Source organism: Sorex fumeus, unplaced genomic scaffold, assembly GCF_029834395.1.
Source record: "Sorex fumeus unplaced genomic scaffold, SorFum_2.1 ptg000232l, whole genome shotgun sequence".
NCBI classification, from domain to species: Eukaryota; Metazoa; Chordata; class Mammalia; order Eulipotyphla; family Soricidae; genus Sorex; species Sorex fumeus.
The window spans coordinates 94623-115439 of record NW_026606289.1 but is presented as its reverse complement, the minus strand read 5'-3'; the positions used below and the strand labels follow the sequence as shown (position 1 = coordinate 115439).

The 20817-nt window shown below is 44.1% G+C and overlaps 1 protein-coding gene and 1 pseudogene across 1 annotated transcript; one reads left to right on the top strand and one right to left on the bottom strand.

Annotated features, from left to right (window-relative positions):
- Nucleotides 1-3624: 3624 nt before the first annotated feature.
- Nucleotides 3625-8820, bottom strand: LOC130017950 (cytochrome c oxidase subunit 7A2, mitochondrial-like; annotated as a pseudogene).
- Nucleotides 8821-15137: 6317 nt separating this feature from the next.
- Nucleotides 15138-16073, top strand: LOC130017949 (olfactory receptor 3A1-like). Its single transcript, XM_056108731.1, has one exon. It carries the CDS (start codon nucleotides 15138-15140, stop codon nucleotides 16071-16073), a length of 936 nt encoding a protein of 311 aa, XP_055964706.1.
- Nucleotides 16074-20817: the final 4744 nt, after the last annotated feature.

The window sequence follows — 20817 nt, the reverse complement described above, 5'->3', positions numbered from 1 at the left end:
TGGGGCTGATCACAGGGCCCCGGAGTGGTGAGGAGCCCCCAGTGCAAGCAGCAGCACAGGTGAGTCCCTGGGACAGAGAGGAGCAGAGCAGCAGAGGGAGTGTCACTGCTGACAGAGTGAGTCTAAGACTGTGAAACTGAATTGCTACCTGTCTATGTGTCCACAGATAGGTCTGCCCCAGGAAATAGGGACCTGAAGGCAACCCTGCCTTGTCTGTGGGAAAGTAGAAGGTGGCTGATGCCTAGAATGACTTGGCGCTTAGGTGGCATGTCTGTGGCAAAGTCACTAAAGCAAGCCCAGCCCCAGGGGCTCAGGTTCTGTCTGTCAGTTCTGTCGCATTCGATGGAACAGACACGGATCTCACAGGCACATGCAGGGGGCACCCACAGCATCAGAAGCATCATGGCTCAGAAGCGTCAGCTTGACAGGCAGGCTTCCTTGATCCAGGTCAGTGCTGTGCTGAGGGGGAGGACAGCTCAGTGTCCCTTCAGCTGTATTTCATTCAACTCTTGGTTTTTGAGGTGTCAGGGATCCCACCCAGGCCACACACATGCAAAGGCACGGGCTCTGTGGCAGAGTCACGTCCCCAACACACTAAGACAATCTTTACCTGAGCGAAGAAGTCAAACGCTGTAACGAGGACAAGACACGGAGAAAAGTTCCCGTTCATGAGCGCAAACCCACACACAGGGATAGCTCAGTATCCACGTCAAGACAGATGTACGTCGTGCTGCCAGGATTCCATTCTATGAAAGTAACATGGTACAGCGGACAATTCTTCCTATGCTGCTCTTGATTTTTAGGCATTTCTGGCTAGTGTTACAATGAGATTTCACGTACACATACACTGGTGGCTGTGTAAAACCTTAAGAATGAATCGAGGGGGCTGGAGTGATAGCACAGCAGGTAGGGCGTTTGCCTCGCACGCAGCCAACCCGGGTTCGATTCCCAGGATCCCAAATGGTCCCCTGAGCACCACCAGGAGTAATTCCTGAGTGCAGAGCCGGGAGTAACCCCTGTGCATTGCCGGGTGTGACCCAAGAAGCAAAAAAAAAAAAAAAAAGAATGAATTGAAGGAGTTTCTGGGGCCAAATTCATGCATTAATAAACAATCCCTTGTTCAAAAAATGTTCACATTTATTCTCATTAATGGTATGGGTTTTATCAGTCTTCATAACTGGCTGACGTGAGAGAAGGAAATGGATTTTTTTTGTTTGGGGGCCATATCCAGAGATACTCTGGCATTACTCCTGGCTCTGCACACAGCGAGCCTGGTGTAACTCCTGGTGGGTTTCGGGGACCATATGGAATTCCTGGGATCAAATCCAGCTTAGCTGCATGCTGTACTATCTTTCTGGCCCCAGAAAATGGATTCTTTTTTTAAAATTAATTAATTAATTTTTTTACTAGTGAAACACCACGAGGTACAGTTATAGACTTACAACTTTTGTGCGTGGGTTTCAGTTATACAATGATCAAGTACCCATCCCTCCAAGAAAATGGATTCTTAATGTTTTGTGTACTATGCATTTTTTGAGCACTGATGAGGTCGAATATCTTTGATTTCTTTATCAGACATCTCTTGCTCTTCATCTTCCTTCCTTCCTTCCATCCTTTCATCCTTTATATTTTTGGGCCATCCCCATCAATGTTCAGGGGTTACTACTAATGGTGCTCGGGAGACCATCTGGGATACTTGGGATTGAACCCCAGTTGGCCTCATGCAAGAAAGTGCCAGATCCAACGCCAGTCTCTCCTTCATTCCTTCCTTCCTTCCTCCCTCCTTTCTTCCCTCTGTACCTCCCTCCCTCCCTCCCTCCCTCCTTTTTTCCTTCCTTCCTTCCTTCCTTCCTTCCTTCCTTCCTTCCTTCCTTCCTTCCTTCCTTCCTTCCTTCTTTCCTCTTGGTGTGTGTTTGTTTGTTTGTTTGTTTGGGAGGGCACAACTGGCAGTGCTCAAGGCTTACTCTTGGCTCTGTACTCAGGAATCACTCCCGGTGCTGCTCAGGGGACCGAATGTGGTGCTGGGGATTAATTAGCCCTTTGCAAAGCAAGTGACTTAATCACTGTACTGTCTCTCCAGCAACTTTAATTTGTATTTTAATGACTTCTGTGACTCATTGCTTATTTGAAAGTGTGCTGTTTAAGGGTTGGTGATGTAGTTCAGCCTTAGAACACTCCTTCAATCACTGGCACTGCAAAACAAAAGAAGAAAAAGGAGTGTGTTGTTTAATTTCTATAAATTCTGAAGTTTTAAAAGATATGCCAGAGTTTATGTCTAATTTATTTGCTTAATGATCATAAATTATAAACTCTGTGTTTAATTTGCAAGTTTTTTATCATTACTTAATCTTAAATTGATTGTAATTGAATCACTGTGAGATATCACTTAATCACTTAACGTAGTAGACGACCTGCTTCTGGGTCAGGGTTTCGTACGTAGCAGAGCAGCCCCCTCGCTGCGATCTATTGAAAGTCAGCCCTCGACACACTAAACCATTTGTAGACTGTGAGATATACAGTTACAAAAGTTGTTCATAATTTGGTTTCACTCATACAATGTTCCAAAACGCATCCCTTCCCCACTGTACAGTTCTCACCATCAGTGTCCCCAGTTTCACTCTTGCTGCACCACCCTCCCCCGCACACACACACCTGACTCAATGGCTGGCACTTTCCTTCCCTCTCTGTCTCTCTCCGTCTCTCTGTCTCTCTGTCTTTTTCTGTATTTCCTTTGGGGCGTTGTGGTTTTCAATAGTTACTCAAAAGTTATTATATGTATATATATATACACGTATATATCTTTCTATACTTTCAGCACTCAATTCTTGTCCAGAGAGAACATTCCCATCCATTATTGTCATAGTGGTCCATTCTCTCTCCTAACTGCCCTCTGCCCCCACTCTCTTGTGGCAAGCTTCAAGCCGTGGACCATCCCACTTGGCGCATGTTTTTCTCTCCTTGGATATTAGTCTCATACTCTGTTTTTTCATATTCCAGAATTGAGCGCAGTCATTCTATGTCTGTCCCTCTCCTTCCAACTCATTTCGCACAGCATGAAAGTTAGCTCATCAGTTTAACTCATTCACCACTTTATTCCATAGTCGTGAGGCATGTACTTTGTGCCAGAGGCTATTTCGTTAGAGTCTTTGCCATGGGTCTGTTTTTGTTGTTGCTTATCTTTTATTTTATTTCTTCATTTCTTTTTATGTAATGAATATATATTTTGAAATTTTTATTCGTGAAATACCATGAGGTACAGGTGTAGACTTACAAATTTTGTGCTTGGGTTTCAGTTCTACAATGATCGAGTACCCATCCCTCCACCAGTGCCCATTCCCCACCTCCAATGCTCCCCCTATCCATCCCACCCACCCCCACCCCGCCATCCCACCTCACCCCCGTGGCAGGGCATTCCCTTTTGTTCTCTCTCTCCTTTTGGATGCTGTGGTTTGCAAAGGAGGCATTGAGTGGCAATCGTGCTCGGTCTATAGTTCATTTCTTTACTTTCATGGGAAAGGCTGCTTTATCGGTGGAAAGTAAGTAGAAATTGATAAACATTGATCCCCAAAGAACTCAGATCAGTGGGCCATTGAATCGGTTGGTGGCTGGGATAATAACTTGAAGTCAATCCTGTTTCTTGGGAAATGAAGCCACAATCAGCTCATATATAGCACATGCCGATTCACCAACTGTAAGAATCACAGGTGGGCATCACACCCCCTACCCTTTAGATGCACTGGAATTCCATTATCCTGGTAAAATAGCTTTTGTTTTTTCTGGAAGCTTATTTTCAAATTGCCTGTAGGAAGCAGTACTTACGGTCCTCCGGGCAATCTGAGTAGATCCCTTTCTTGCTTCCTTGATATGCATCCTCAAGTTCCAAACATGAGAGAGATTATTCTGCAGCTATCCCTCTTTTTCTGAATGACTTCACTCGGCAGGTATACTCTAGTTCCATCCGTGTTGCAGAAATTTGCATGAATGTGTTCTTCCCTAGAGCTCCATAGTATTCCACTGCGCACATATGCCACAACTTCTGGATCCTTTTATCCCTATTTGCCAGCCCCCATTTTTTTTATCATCTCCATGCTACTTTCCATAGAATCTGGACCAATTTGTCTTTGCAGCAAAGGGTCTCAGGGGTTCATATACTTGCACATTGTCCCCAACACTCGATGTCGCTCTAAGAGATGTGCCGTGATATCTCACTGTGGTTTGGATTTGTGTTCCTCTGATTAGTAATGCAAAGCATTTTTTCTTGTTCCCACGGCAATTTGGATTTCTTTGGAAAACGTCTCTTCATTTCCTGTGCCCACTTTAATTTTTGGTGGGAAGGTTTGGCCACCTACTGTTCCCAGTGTCTATTCCTGCCCTTGTGCTCACGGGCACTCCCAAAGGTGCTCGGAAGACCATTTATTTCTGCTTTCTTCCTCATTTAAAATCAGTATCTTGGGGCCATAGCGATAGTACAGTAGGTGGGACGCTTCCCTGCATAGGTCGACTTGGGTCAGTGCCCCGGCATCCCGTATGTTTCCCCGAGCCCACCAGGAGTGACTCTTGAGTGCAGAGTCAGAAGTAACCTCTGAGCATCCCCAGCTGTGGCCCATACACACAAAATAGTCTCGTAGTTTTTATTCTACAAATCTTTCATTTCCTGGGTTCCTTTTATTCCTAAGCAATGTTTGGATACTATTGTGAGTGGCGTAGTTCCTTAGTTTCCTTCAGTATTCGGATGGAGGGATGGGGTGGGTGTTAAGGGGGTTGGCTTGCAAGTGACAGTCCCTGATTTGTTCCCCAGTCCATATATGGTCCCCCAAGCACCATTGCAGTAACCTCTTAGTACGGAGCCCTGAGTGTGGGGTACAGTCAAGTTTGGTGCAAACCCCCCTCAAAAATCACATATTTGATTGTTGAGTTAAAAATGTAACTGATGTGTGCCGGGAGATCATGGCGGCCCAGAATGGCTTCTGCCTAGTCTATATCCCGTGGGGGTTCCATTTCTGGCACCAGGACTGCCTGGCAGCATTGCGTCCACAGCCCTTGCACTGAGCTTCTGGGAAGGTTGATTGAGAATTGCTGTTGGGACCCCCAGGCCTTCTAGGCATTTCTTGGGAGCTTCTCTAAAGTAATTAATTTCTGTCTTTTGGGATGATGATGATGATGACGATGATGATGACGATGATGATAATGGTGGTGGTGATGGTGGTAGAGGTGGTGGTGATGATGATGGTATGGTGATGATGATGATGATGATGATGATGATGACGATGATGATGGTGGTGGTGATGATGATGGTGATGGTGCTGATGATGATGGTGATGATGATGGGGATGATAATGATGGTGGTGGTGATGATGATGATGAAGATGGTGATGATGGTGATGATGATGATGATGGTAATGAAGATGGTGATGGTGATGATGATGATGATGAACATGGTGGTTGTGATGATGGTGATGATGCTGATTGTGGTCGTGATGATGATGGCCGTGATGATGGTTATGATGATGTTGTTGATGGCGATCGTGATGATGCAGATGGTGATTATGATGATGATAATGATGATGATGAAGATGGTGGTGATGATGATCGTGATGAAGATGATGAGGATGAAGATGGTGGTGGTGATGATGATGATGGTGATGATGATGGTGGTGAGATGATGATGATGATGGTGATGATAATGATGAGGATCAAGCTGGTGGTGGTGATGATGATGATGAAGATGGTGATGATGGTGATGATGATGATGATGGTAATGAAGATGGTGATGTGATGATGATGATGATGAACATGGTGGTTGTGATGATGGTGATGATGCTGATTGTGGTCGTGATGATGATGGCCGTGATGATGGTTATGATGATGATGATGGCGATCGTGATGATGCAGATGGTGATTATGATGATGATAATGATGATGATGAAGATGGTGGTGATGATGATCGTGATGAAGATGATGAGGATGAAGATGGTGGTGGTGATGATGATGGTGATGATGATGGTGGTGAGATGATGATGATGATGGTGATGATAATGATGAGGATGAAGCTGGTGGTGGTGATGATGATGAAGATGGTGGTGTTGATGATGGTGGTGGTGATGCTGCTGCTGCTGAAGATGGTGGTGATGATGGTGATTATGATGATGAAGATGGTGGTGGTGATGATGATGGTGATGGTGCTGATGATGATGGTGATGATGATGGGGATCATAATGATGGTGGTGGTGATGATGATGATGAAGATGGTGATGATGGTGATGATGATGATGATGGTAATGAAGATGGTGATGTGATGATGATGATGATGATGAACATGGTGGTTGTGATGATGGTGATGATGCTGATTGTGGTCGTGATGATGATGGCCGTGATGATGGTTATGATGATGATGATGGCGATCGTGATGATGCAGATGGTGATTATGATGATGATAATGATGATGATGAAGATGGTGGTGATGATGATCGTGATGAAGATGATGAGGATGAAGATGGTGGTGGTGATGATGATGGTGATGATGATGGTGGTGAGATGATGATGATGATGGTGATGATAATGATGAGGATGAAGCTGGTGGTGGTGATGATGATGAAGATGGTGGTGTTGATGATGGTGGTGGTGATGCTGCTGCTGCTGCTGCTGCTGAAGATGGTGGTGATGATGGTGATTATGATGATGAAGATGGTGGTGGTGATGATGATGATGAGGATGAAGATGGTGGTGGTGATGATGATGATGGTGATGATGTTGGTGGTGAGATGATGATGATGATGGTGATGATAATGATGAGTATGAAGTTGGTGGTGGTGATGATGATGAAGATGGTGGTGTTGATGGTGGTGGTGATGATGCTGCTGCTGCTGAAGATGGTGGTGATGATGGTGATTATGATGATGAAGATGGTGGTGGTGATGATGATGATGGTGATGATGTTGGTGGTGAGATGATGATGATGGTGATGATAATGATGAGGATGAAGTTGGTGGTGGTGATGATGATGAAGATGGTGGTGTTGATGGTGGTGGTGATGATGCTGCTGCTGCTGAAGATGGTGGTGATGATGGTGATTATGATGATGAAGATGGTGGTGGTGATGATGATAGTGATGACGATGATGATGATGATGATAGTGGTTTTGGCGATGATGCTGATGTTTGATTTTTGTGCCACACCTGGTGATGTTCAGGAGTTACTCAGGAATCTCTCTTGGTCGACTTGGGGGACCATATGGGATGCCAAGAATCGAAACCGGGTTGGTAGTGTGCAAGGCAAAGCACCCCACCCACTGTACGCTCTCCAGCTTCTGACTTCTGAGCGTTAAATCTATATTCTGAAACTTTGCTGAATTTATTGATTAGTTCAAACAGACCTTTAGTCGAGCCTTTAGGATTTCTCATACATAAGATCCTATCTATGAAAAACCAATTTTACTCAATGCAAGTCTTCTCAAACTTCAAAAAATAAGGAGGGAATGCTCTCTAACTTATATGAATCTAGAAAATGTCACACCAATGGCGGTGCTATGGGGCCACTCAGTACTGGGGGCAGGTTCAGGACCTCATGACGGTTCAGGACCTCATGCATGGTAGATGTGTGCTCTACTCCTCCGAGCTGTCTTCCGCATTGCTAAAAATCTCAGTTATTGGGGCCGGAGTGATAGTACAACGGTTAGGGCACTTGCCGGGCTGGGGGCCAAGCTGGGTTTGATCACCGGCCTGGAGTGATACCTGAGCACCACCAGGTGTGGCACCAAAACTAAAACAATTGAATTTACTGGGGCTGCAGAGACAGTACAATGGGTAAAGCACTTGCCTTGCACCTGACTGACCAGGGTTTATTTTTTTATGGGAAGCAGAGTAGGGATTAATTTATTTTTCATATCCAACATAGGCAGTACTCATTCTAATTTTTTCAGACCCTCCACTGGCTAATAGGATGAAATCTTCTCAGCAAATCCTAGCTTTGAAAAGGCACTTGCTCAAAAAACTTATTTGTTGGCATGCTGTTAGCAACTTTAAAACCACCTATCTTTATTGTTTTGCATTATTACAACACCGTGATTTACCAATTTGTTCAAAATACAGTTGTTTCAGGCATGCAACATCCCAATACCAATCCCACCACCAGAGTCACCTTCCCTCCACCAATGTCCCCAGTTCCCCACCCGATGCCCCAGCCTTCCCCCTTGCAGGCACAAACAGGTTTACTTCATACTGCTTGTTACTGCACTATAGCACTGTCCTCCCGTTGTTCATCGATTTGCTCGAGCGGGCCCAGTAACGTCTCCATCGTGAGACTTGTTGTTACTGTGTTTGGCATATCAAATACATCACGGGGGGCTTGCCCGGCTTTGCCCTGCAGGCGAGATACTCTCGGGAGCTTGCCAGGCTCTCCGAGAGGGGTGGAGGAATCGAACCCGGCTCGGCCGGGCCGGCTGCATGCAAGGCAAACGCCCTACCACTATAAAAAGATTGTAAAACTTTTTCAAGAGCAAGGAAGGCCACCAAATGAAGCCACAGGGGCCAATGACTAGAAACAATTTCCTGGAGAAAGCCAGCAGTGTCCCTCATTGGAGTTTGGTCCTTAAGGGGAAAAAAGATCCAAACTAGAATTTAAAGAATAAACTTTTCTCATGAGCCCAAGCTCCCAGAAGCTAAAACAGAGCAGAAAACACAAAGGGCAGAGTCCGAACCACCAGCAAGGCATGGGGTCTGGACACACGTTGCCTGATCGCATGCAGCCGCATTTCACTTCCTGTATTGCCAGGATATTGTGATTTGGTCCCACGAGATGAACTGTTTGCTTGATTGGTGCCATGCTCTGAACTCAGGGATCACTCCTGGTGATGTTTGGGGGTGCCTTGTGGGGTGCTCGGATTAAATTGGGACTAAGCCTTACCCGCTGTACTATCGCTCCAGTTCCCCTCACTGGAAGATTTTTAAAGCACTTCCAGTTCATAAAAAAAAAAAAAGCAAACAAACAAACAAAAATACCAGCGTGCCACTCTTATCCAGTTCTAATGAACTTGCTAGGTGAATTATTACCACCCTCCTTCCCATTTCGATGCAAATATTTCATTAAAACCCAGGCAGGGAACAGACCAGACGTCTTTCCAATCCTGCACGGCCCTGCTGCAGCATATGAAAACCCTTTAGTGAAAATAGAAACATCTTCAGCCAAGAGCCTGAAGGCCAGCTCCTCAATATAAGAAGGTTGCGCTCTATCTCAAATATATATACACATATATATATAAAATGAAATGAAAGAACGTGTTAATATCACCGATGTGTTCACTCTTGGTTAACAGACATTTAGAGTGTCATTAGTGACAGTTGCCTCTTCCCTGCAGGCCAACCATTACTTGGAACATTCTTCAAAAAACACTGTATCTTTGCTAAAGTTCTCCAAGTCTACACCTTTCCCTCCAAATTAAGTCACAAGTGCATTTTTTCTGAATATATGTTTCAAAATCCTCTATGAAGAGCACGAGCGTTTAGGAAATAGAACCTGCCCAGGAAATCCTGAGCTTGGATCACAAAGGTGAAGGAACTGAGAAGGGAAATGGTTTCAGGTGGCCAGTGACTGGGAGGGCAGCCCACACCCAGACAGGACAGGAGGGGTGGGTAGGGCAAACTCAGGGCTCCCAGGCCCCCAAGGTGCCCTCTGGTGGCCTTCGGGATGAGACAAATGAGACAAATCAGACAAACGTGTTGCTGATTTTTAGTCAGGGGCAGGTTAAAATTTTCAAAGCACAGCGTCTGGAGATTTAAAAAAAATGAAAAAAATTGATCACTCGAGGAAAAAAATCACCCTGAATCCCAATACCCCTAACCTGCAATCACAGCTTTGATTGCAATTATTTCACAAATAGTCACAAAATGCTCGGCTGAGAAATCACTCCACAGCCTGGAGCCGAGGGAGCGCCTTGGGGAGGGCGGGGGCCTCTGCTTCTCTGAGTCTCCCCCTCGGATGGACTTTTCTGCCTCTGGGAAAGGAAGATAATAGAAAAAACACACAGACACAGACAGACACAGACACACACACACACACACACACACACCGCCTTTGTCTGGATTCAACAGAAAGATGGTCTACGGAGAGACGTCACTGAAGGTGGCAAATACATACTCTCCTGTTATAGCTGCAGCAGGGCAACCAAACCTTGTTTTTGCTTGATATTACACAAAGGAAGATGAAATGATCAGGTCTTAGATCAGTAAACGTCCATTTGTGATCATTGTCTAATCTCACAATGTCTGTACTAAAGTCTTTTTCTCGGGCTTCCTGGGCTGATTGGTGCTAGCTGAGTCTTCTGTGAGCTGGCTGTTCTTCTGTGCCATTTTCCCATTGGATTTGCTGTGATCCTACTGGGCTGACGGTACCCTGAATGTTGTAGGTGTTATGGAGCTGCTTCACACGACCCAGGAGCTACAGAGCTCTAATGATTTGGTGGCTTGGCAGCTTGATGTAGCTCAGTTGTGGAGCTGGGCTGTTTCTAAACCAAAGGGTGTCGACTGTGTCTTCGTGCTGCTGTACCTTTGCGAAGAAAGGGGGAATCTGCCCATCCCCACTAGGAGAAGTTCTGAGATTTGTTAACCCCGAGTGGTCTACCTGGGAAGCTTTGGTGGCATCTTGTACTTCTCAATATCAGATGTGGAGCTGGGCCATTTCTCTGCCCAGAGCACCACTGCATGGCCCCACAACCCCCCAAAATGAGGCCTTTCAATCCATGATAAGAGTCTATTTCTCCATTTTCGTAGACTTTCTTAGATCTCTTACGAGTGGGTTTCATTTCTCCATGTAAATATTTGCACCTATTTTATTACATGGATCACTTTGGATAGGTCATGTTTTGTTGAGGGGGGCACACCTGGCAATGCTTAGGGTTTTGCACCCAGGAATTACTCCTGGCTTTGCACCCAGGAATTACGCCTGGCAGTGCTCAGGGGAACATATGGGATGCTGGGGATCAAACCTGGTCGGCCATGTGCAAGGCAAACACCCTACCCGCTGTGATATCTCCCTGGCCCCAGGTATTTCATGTTTTCTGATACTATTGTATGGGATGGCGAGTTTTAGAATTTTTTACAAATTTTTATTAGTGAAACACCGTGAGGTACAGTTGTAGACTTACAAATTTTTGTGCTTGGGTTTCAATTATACAATGATCAAATACCCATCCCTCTACCAGTACCCACTTTCCACCACCACGGGTCCCAGTATCCCTCCCACCCCCCATACCCCCCATGCCCTCTGTGGCAGGGCATTCCCTTTCGTTCTCTCTCTCCTTTTGGGTGTTGTGGTTTGCAAAAGAGGCATTGAGTGGCAATCATGTTTGGTCTATAGTCTACTTTCAGCATGCTTCTCCCATCCTGAGAGGATCCTCCCAACACCCTTTATTTGATGCTCCCTTCTCTATCTGAGCTCCCTTTTCCCCTAGCATGTGTGGCTGGCCTCCAAGCCATGGAGCAAACCTCTTGGTACTAATCTCTATTCCTATAATCCTATTTTGTTGCTTTATGTTCCCCAGATGAATGCAATCTTTCTATGTCTATCCCTCTCTTTCTGACTCATTTCGCTTAACATGATACTTTCCATGTAGGGGCACTTATATGTAAATTTCGTGACTTCATCTTTTCTAATAGCTCCATAGTACTCCATTGTGTAGATGTACCAAAGTTTCTTTAACCAATCATATGTTTTCAGGCACTCAGGTTTTTTCCAGATTCTGGCTAGAGTTTTAGAATTTTTACTTTACTCTTTTCGGTAGATTGTTTAGGGTTTCCTTTTTTCCTTCTTCTTTGGTTTTGGGCCTCAACCAGCTGCGCTCAGCCCTTCTGGCTATGTGCTACGTGAGGGACTGTCTGTGATGCTGGGGCTCGAACTTGGGTATGCCACATGCAGGGCAAGTGCCTTATGCACATCTAACTCTCTCGACAAAGAATATCGGATTTTAAACAGAATACCCTTTAAGAACGTCTTCCCAGAAAAACGAAAAAAACTTTCACAGGCTCCCTGGACAGATGCTCCAGCAGATCCGGTCCAAAGCACTGCTTGAAACTAGTCCATGAAGGGCTGGAGAGATAATACAGCAGGCAGAGAGAGGGCTTGCCCTCCACGTGACTGGTGGCTTGCCTTTCACATATCTGACCCCGTTTTCATCCCTGGCACCCCCCAATAGTAAAGGGCCCGGAGTAAGCCCTGACGACCACCAGGTGTGGCCCTATGCCCCTCCAAAAAATAAACAGAAACCAGTCTGTGATAATCCATCCAGAGTGGACCTTCGGTCTTTATTAGGAAGGAATCGAGATGTCACTTAGCGTGCCTTCTTATACTTCGGAATGTTAAGACATTTTTAAGCGAGAGCATTATGAATATCTCTTACACATCAAGACAGCGCTTCTACTTCATAGGTACTGTTTTCTCCTTTGTGTACGTTGTATCTGGAAGCTGCTATTAACAACTATTCAAGAATGATTTTAATTCATTACAATGAGCGATAGAAAATATCCAGTTAATAACGACTGGTTGTTAAATATTAACAGTGCCTTTTCTTTTCTTTTTAAGGAAAGCTTTTATTTTTCAGTTCTTTTGGGTTGTAGACCCCCCAAATTCTAAGGTTACTCTGGTCTCTGCACTCAGGAATTACTCCTGGCAGTGGTCGGGGGCCAAAGCGGATGCCGAGGATCGAGTCCGGGTCAGCTTCGTGGAGGGCAAGCACCCTACCTGCTCTCCATGGCTCCAGCCCCCTCCATGCTTTTTCCAGAATCTGTTGAAATGAACCTGGTTTTTGTCTTTGTTTTTATTAACTTAAGGAAAGACACTGATTGGTTTTTTAATATGAAACCAATTTTTCATTCTTGGGATATATATCCTTTGCATCATGGTTATATATGCACGATAATATATCATGCATTAGATATTGCTGCATTCAATTTTCTAAAATTTAATTTTTGTACTTGTAACTGCGTGAATTAAATTGGTCTCATTTTCTTTTATTGCAGTGTCATTATCTGGTTTTGGTATTATGTAATGCTGTCTTCACAGAATGCTTTGGGAAGTGTTCCTTATCTACCTTTCTGTAAAGATTGGTATGGGATTGGTGCTGTTTCTCTCAGGTAGATTTGACAGTTTTTTTTTTTTGCTTTTTGGGTCACACTCGGCGATACTCAGGGGTTACTCCTTGCTTTGCACTCAGGAATCACTCCTGGTGGTGCTCGAGGAACCATATGGGATGCTGGGAATCGAACCCGGGTTGGCCACGTGCAAGGCAAACGCCCTACCCACTAACTACATCTCCTGTTAAGAGCATCTGAGCTGAGGTATTGCTGTGCTATTGCTCCAAGTCCCCTAGATTCGACAGTTTTCTCTAGAATATCACCATGCACCTATGCTTTCTGTTCCACTCATATTATAGATTTTACTTCTTATTCTGCTTGTGTTAGTCATGGTAATTGGTGTCCTTCAAGGAATTTGTCTACTCAGTCTAAATTGACAAATTTATTCACAAATTTACCTTAGATGTATGGTTTCTCTTTAGGTCTATTTTATTGGTATTAAAATTTTTGTTTCATGAATTTTCTGTATTGACCCAGTTTATATTTTATTCACATCTGGTCTTATTTTCATTATTCATTTGCTACTACATAGATTTTAATTTGTGTTTTATTTGATTTTCTTCATTGTTTCTTTATCATTTTCTTTTCCTTTATAAAAAAACACTAGAGTTTGGGGGGGCCTGGAGTGATAGTACAGCAGGTAGGGCGTTTGCCTTGCACGGGGCTGACCCGGGTCAACTTCCTCCATCCCTCTCCGAGATCCCGGCAAACTCCCGAGAGCATCCTGCTCTCATGGCATAGCCTGGCAAGCTCCCTGTGGCGTATTTGATATGCCAAAAACAGTAACAAGTCTCACAATGGAGACCTTATGGTGCCCGCCCGAGGAAATCTATGAACAATGGGAGGACAGTGCTACAGTGCTATACTTTAGGGAGGCCTGGAGTGATAGTGCAGAAGTTAGGGTGTTTGCATTGCACAAGGTCAACCTGGATTCAATCCCCAGCAGCCCATACGTCCCTCAAGCCCTGCCAGAAGTGGTCCCTGAGCACAGAGTTAGGTGTCAGTCCTGAGCACAGCCCGATGTGGCCCCCTTAACCCCCCAAAACTTATAGTTGAGGGCAGAGATAGTACAGACGGTAGGGTGCTTGTCTTGCATGTGGCTGATCCAGGTTCCATCCCGGCACCTCATATTGTCCCTCAAGTGCACCACGAGTGATCCTTGATTGCAGAGCTAGGAGTCAACCCTGAGCACAGCCCCCAAATCCCAGAAATCGTAGCTAGGAAACATGGTTAAAATTGTGTTCTATTTTTAGTTCTTATATTTTGGGGGGGTAGTCATACATAACTGGTGGCATTCAGGTCTTACTCCTGGCTTGTGCTCGGGGATCAGTCAACAGTGCTCAGAGGACCATATGCAGTGCTGGGATATGAACTAGAGTTGGCATATGCAAGGCTAGTGCTTTTTACTTGTACTATTTCTCCAGCCTCAGCTCAGATGCTCTTAACGGGAGATGTTAAACCATTGATCTTTGTTAATTTATCTATTTCTTCTTTTTTCTGACCTGTGAATATTGTTTTGTGCATGTTTGAAAAAGCTTCAGAGGACATACAGACAGGGTTATAACTTTTATAATTGTAAAATTATAATTTAACAATGATTTATAATTAAGAATCCATATTTTTAGTGCTATATAAAATGTATAATTATAATATTTTACACTTACTGATACTTGTAATTATAATTTGTATAATCTTATAATTTTTACTCATGATGTTGTTTTTTGTTTGGTGCCATATCTGGCAGTGAACGGGGGCTATTTCTGGCTCTTTGCTGAGAAGAGATCCTTGATGATTCTTGGGGGACCATATGAGGTGCCAGGGATTTGAACTATGATTGTGGCTGAGGCAGCCATGTACGAGGCAAATGCCTTACCTCCTGTCTTGCCCCCCAACCTGAGATTTTGGCCTCTGCGCTTTCCTCCATCCCATTTCTTTCTTCAAGTTGGAACTCCAAGCTCACACCCTAATCTGATTTTGAGTTGGGTCCTACAGGTGCAGATTTCTGTGCATGGCTCCATGCAGCTTGGGAATGAGACCTCATCGACCCAGTTTGTTCTGGAAGGACTGACTGATGCAGAGGAATTGAAACCCTTACTTTTCATCATCTTTCTGCTGATCTACCTAGTGGCCATGGTTGGGAACCTCGGCATTGTTGGCCTGATTCTCATTGACTCACGACTCCACACGCCCATGTACTTCTTCTTGGCCAACCTGTCACTGCTGGACTCAGCGTATATCTCCAACACGGTGCCCCAGGTGCTGGCACATCTGCTGGTGTCAGTGAGGATCATTCCCTATAGATCTTGTCTTACCCAGATATTCTTCCACCACTTCCTGGCTCCCTGGGAGTGCTTCCTGCTCACAGCCATGGCCTATGACCGCTATGCAGCCATCTGCCAGCCCCTGCACTACCTAGTTCTTATGGGCCGACAGACCCGACTGCTACTTGGTTCACTCTCCTTTCTGTTTGCCTTAATCAATGGTCTCACTCACACCATTCTTGTGTCTTTACTCAAGTTCTGTAGATCTCACTTTATCACCCACTTCTTCTGTGACATTCCTCCACTGCTCAGACTCTCTTGTTCCAGCACACATGTTAATGAGCTTGCAATGTTCTACTTCAGTTTCCTGGTGGCTCTGGCACCCTGTGCCCTGGTTGTGATCTCTTATATTCATGTTGTGGTTGCTGTTCTCAGGATTCGTTCTGCTGAAGGCCGAAGGAAAGCCTTTTCCACCTGTGGCTCTCACCTCACCATGGTCTGTATTTTCTACATCACTTCAGTCCTCTGCTACATCTTACCCAGCTCTGCATACTCCCGCCTGCGTGACCGGGTGCTGTCCGTGCTCTTTGTCGTCCTCACTCCTATGCTAAACCCCATTGTCTATAGCATGCGGAACAAAGAGGTGAAGAGAGCTTTGCTCAAGGCCCTTGGGAAAGAAAGTACGTCTTAGAGTCACACCCTTTTGCTGGGACTGATGTGGAGCTTGGCATCAGCTACAGAGCAGATAAGACCTGTCCCTGCATAGTCACCCAGTAGGGAATCTTGGGTCATTTTACACGCACCGAGTTCCCAGTTTTAAGTGTCATCTCCCAAGAATTTTCATTGAACTGCATTCCTAACTAGCCCTAATTGGGATTGGGCTGGATCAAAACAGACTTACAAATGTGATAGGTCAGTAATGCTAAACTTTATGTGATTGGACCGTCTTTAGAGGAGACCCTCTCTAAAATGTGTGTATTTGGCAATAAAGCAATTGGCCATCACCTGCCTCCCAGGGTGGTTTCTCCACGCATCCAACATCCTTTGCCACACGACTTCCCAGTCCCGTACGCAATGTGTCTTTGCACACTGGGGGAAAACTGTTCCCCAACAGGCCGACACATACCTTTGGGTTGAATCCAATTATAGTGAGTCTAATATTTCATGTATGTGATCCATTTTATGAATTTTGCTTTTCCCTAGTCTAGCAATGACCAAATGTTTCTTTTGTATATTTGTTGTCTAACTCATTCTGTTATAGCAAAGTAGACTGTAGTTAGGGGTCAGAAGTTTGATCTGGAGAGAAATTCTTGCTTTCCAAGCATCAGGTCCCAGGTTCTGTCTCTGGTGCTACCACATACACTGATCTAGTTCCTGTACCTCTGTTGTTTGTACCTGATAGCTCTGTTGTAGTAACCCTCCGTTTTGAAAGTGATTTGCAGCTTCACTGCAGCCAGGTGAGTTCTAGTGCCACAACTGTATGAGGGTGGCCGCTGGTGAGCATGTGTGTAAGCACTGCAAGTAAGCGAGTGAAACCTCAGCAAACACCACTGGCAAGTGGCTGTATGTGCAACACCTGCTCACTGTAACACCAACAGACAGGAAGGAGAGGGGAGTCAAGGCCCTGTGATTGGTAATTTTTGCAGTTACAGAAAGTTGTAAAGATGACAACCAATACAACCTTCCTCAAACTCACCACTCACCAGGGAGAACCCCTATGAAAATTTGATGGCTTCCTTCAAGCTTCCTTTTAAACAAAAGTATATGTACTTGAAAACTCCTCCCCCACCCACAGTGTATTTTTGTTTTGGGTTCACACCTGGAGGTGTTCGGAGCTATTTCTGGCACAGTGCTGGAGTCAGCCTCAGTGGTGTTTTTGGGGTCATGTGTAGTGCTGGGACCTCTTGCATACAAAGCTTTGAACTATCCCTCTGGATCATCTCCACAGCCCTGCATGACACATCTTAATCCATATTTTCACTTTTACTGCACCTATGCACATGAAATTGTATTTCTGTGACAACATGTCTTTTTCTTTTCCCTAGGATGGAGCCTGTCCCTCACACATTTTAGGGATGCAGTCTACCTCTAAGACACGTTCCTGTCCTCACTACACATAGTTGTTAAAAATCAAAGTGGACCCTTTTTCCTTTTTATTGGAGTGTTTAAACCTTTTCTAATGATTATAATGTGATTAGTGATTATGGTCGACTTTAAATCGACCGTCCCACTATTTTCTGTTGTTTCATGAATTCTGTGTTCTCTTTTTCCCTCTTCGCTTAACTCCTTTAGAGTGAATTTTTACAATTCACTTAATCTCCACTTTACCTACCTATTCTTAGAGCTAGTGTATGTAATATTCATCTTATCTTATTGCATATCTCCTTACAATAATCAAAAAATCTTTTTATATAGAATGTCAAAACATTACAACACCCCTCTGTGCTCATGGGTCACTCCTGGCAGGTTTAGGACTATACGTGGAGGGGGGATTGGATCAAACTGGAGTCAGCCATGTGCAGAGCAAGTGCCTTAGGGAAACTATCTCTCTGGTTGTGCATGCATATTTAGAGTAGAAAACAATTTCCAATCAATATATGAATGGCCAAAAGCTAAAGACAAGTCATCATTAGCAGTCTTCAGCGAATGCAAATTAAGATCAGCATGAGGGGTATCTAGGGTTATGACTCAGTGGTGAAGTACCTGCTTTGCATGTGTGAGCCCTCACGTTCAATCTTCAGTGCCACACCTCATCACTGAGTGTGATTTCTGGAGCTGCTGATGTGATCTCTGAGCTGTGGGTGTGAGTCCCCGCACACCATAACCCAGTATGGAAACACCACAATCAACTGCAGTCAAACGTAGGAAACAAGGGCCCTTCCTTCAACATCGACAAAATGAAGGAAAGGGAAAGCAAATACGAGTCATCACCTCACACCTGCTGAAATGTCACTTCCAAAAATGCTGTTATCCAAGACTTGGAGAGAAGGGACCGTGTGTGCTCTGGTGGCAATCACTACAGAAAACAGTTGGATCCTAAAACAATGAAAATCAAAACAAACCCATGAGTCAACAGTTCTTCTTAAGTGGTATCTGTGTAAAGAAAATAAAAACACTAACTTGAAACTAGATTGGAGTCCTAATGCACCCCCTGTGGTCTTAGAAGCATTGCTTACAATAGCTAAGATAGAGAAAAAGCTAAAGTGCTCATCAACAGACAAATGGGTAAGAAATATATGCTTGTGTACAACAGAATATTATTCAGTCACCCAAAGAAGCCAATCTTGGAATTTTCAACAATGTGGATGAACTGTCAAAGGCATTACTCTAAATGAAATGCCTTAGAGGAAATAACCTCGCATCTCACTCAGATGTGAAATCCAAACCACCAAACAAAACCTCAAAAAATACTTCTAAACGAAGATAAACTGAGCTGAAAGATACAGAGAGCAGTTGGGAGGTTGTGAGAGGTGGGCAATTGGGGAGGCTACAATGTAAAAAAGGTACTGGAAATGAACATCCACCGATCCTAGGCATATCTTACTATACAGCATGGAACTAGAGTTAACCAATATATGATTGTGTGCCTGAATTGATGAGACAGTAGATAAGAATTTCCATTATGGTAAAAAATATTTATAACTATGTGATACTAGAACGAAGGAGACGTTACTGGTGCCTACTCGAGGCAATCGATGAACAACAGGATGATTGTGATTGTGATGGTGATACTAGATGCTTAATAGACTAAGGGTGCCGGCCATTTCTCAATGTATACAAATATTAAAGAATGATTTTGTATACCTGAAAGTTGTGTCATGTTATAGGTCAATGATTTCTAAAAAAATCACAAAGTAGGGAAACTGATTGGATTCCTAATACATTTATAATTCTGTATGCTTATTTAGAAAGATTCTAATATATATGCTTGCCGTGAATCATTCATGCTCTACCTAAGCTGCGTAAAAATAAACATTTTTCACCGGCAGTCCGGCTCCAGTGACTATAAACACTTTTGTTGCATTCTTTCATACTGTCAAATAGGACACATTACCTTCACTTAAACATATTATGAGGAGAGAATCATACCATGAAAATACCTGATTTTAATTCTTATCCCATATATTGCACGTTCCTGGTATTTATACATTTTCCACTAGGTCTTTGTCTTCGATGTATTGATTTCTAAGTTATTACTAAATTAAACTAGTTTATGCTTTGGATTACTGATTTTACTTTTTTATTTATGCATTTTCTTTCAAAAAGTGCTATAGAGGATCTGGAGAGATAGCATAGTGGGTAGGGCATTTGCCTTGCATGCGGCTGATCCGAAATTCCCAGCATTCCCATATGGTTCCCCAAGCACTGTCAGGAGTAATTCCTGAGTGCATGAACCAGAAGTAACCCCTGTGCGTTGCCAGGTGTGACCCAAAAAAGCAAAAAACATAAAGTGCTATAGATTTTTGCAAGTAGAAATGGAATGAATGCCTTTGTCCCCTAATTTTATATCTTGCTTTCTTTGCTATCTGACTTATACACAGCATTTTTCCTGATTCCAATGTTGCTTTCTGGGAGGTTTGGTTTTGTTTTGGAGCCACACCTGGCTGTGTTCAATGGTCACTCCTGGCTCTGCACTCAAAGTTACTCCTGGAAGTGCTTGTGGAACGATACAGGATATTTGTGCTGGAACCAGTTGCATACGACACAAGGGCCTGCTTTACTATTACCTTCTTTACTATTACTCTGGCCTCCCGATTTGTTGTTATGGTGATTTCTGTGAGAAATATACAAAAGATTTCCTTGTACTAAGACACTGACCATTGCTCCATTTCAGAGGTTTGCTTCCAACTATAATTTGAAGAGCACATGTGGACTATAGATCAGTACTTGAAACACGAACAGAAAGGGCCAGAGGGATAGGGCTGTGGGCAGGGTCTTGCCTTGCACAAGGCCAACCCGGGTTCAATTCCCAGCATCCCATATGGTCCTTTTGAGTTTTGCTAGTAGCGACCCCTAAGCACAGAGCCACAGCAAACCCAAAGCACCAGCGTAGGGCCCCAACCAAAAATAAATAAAAACAGAAAAAAATGGAACAGAGAACTAGTATAGGGGTGTAGGTCATTTACTTGCATATAGCCTACACATGTTTGGTCCCTGGAGCACTGCTAGGAGTGTTCCCTGAGCACAGAGCCAGGAGTAAGCCCTGAGCACCTCCTGATGTGGTCTGAAGCCCATCCTCTTCCCCCTCAAGAAGGGTTGCGACCTAGTGGTAGAACACCTGGGTTCTGCCACCAGTTCTGCAATAAATAAATAAATAGAGAAGTAAGCACTCAGTAAATCTACCTTTTGCAATCTATCTTGAGTAAATAATCATTCACATGAAGATATACAGAATTGTAACAAATTCTTTTAATGGGGAAACATATAATCACTTA

Coding starts and splice junctions, on each gene's coding strand:
- LOC130017949 (XM_056108731.1), top strand. CDS start 15,138: ATGCAGCTTGGGAATGAGACCTCATCGACCCAGTTTGTTCTGGAAGGA.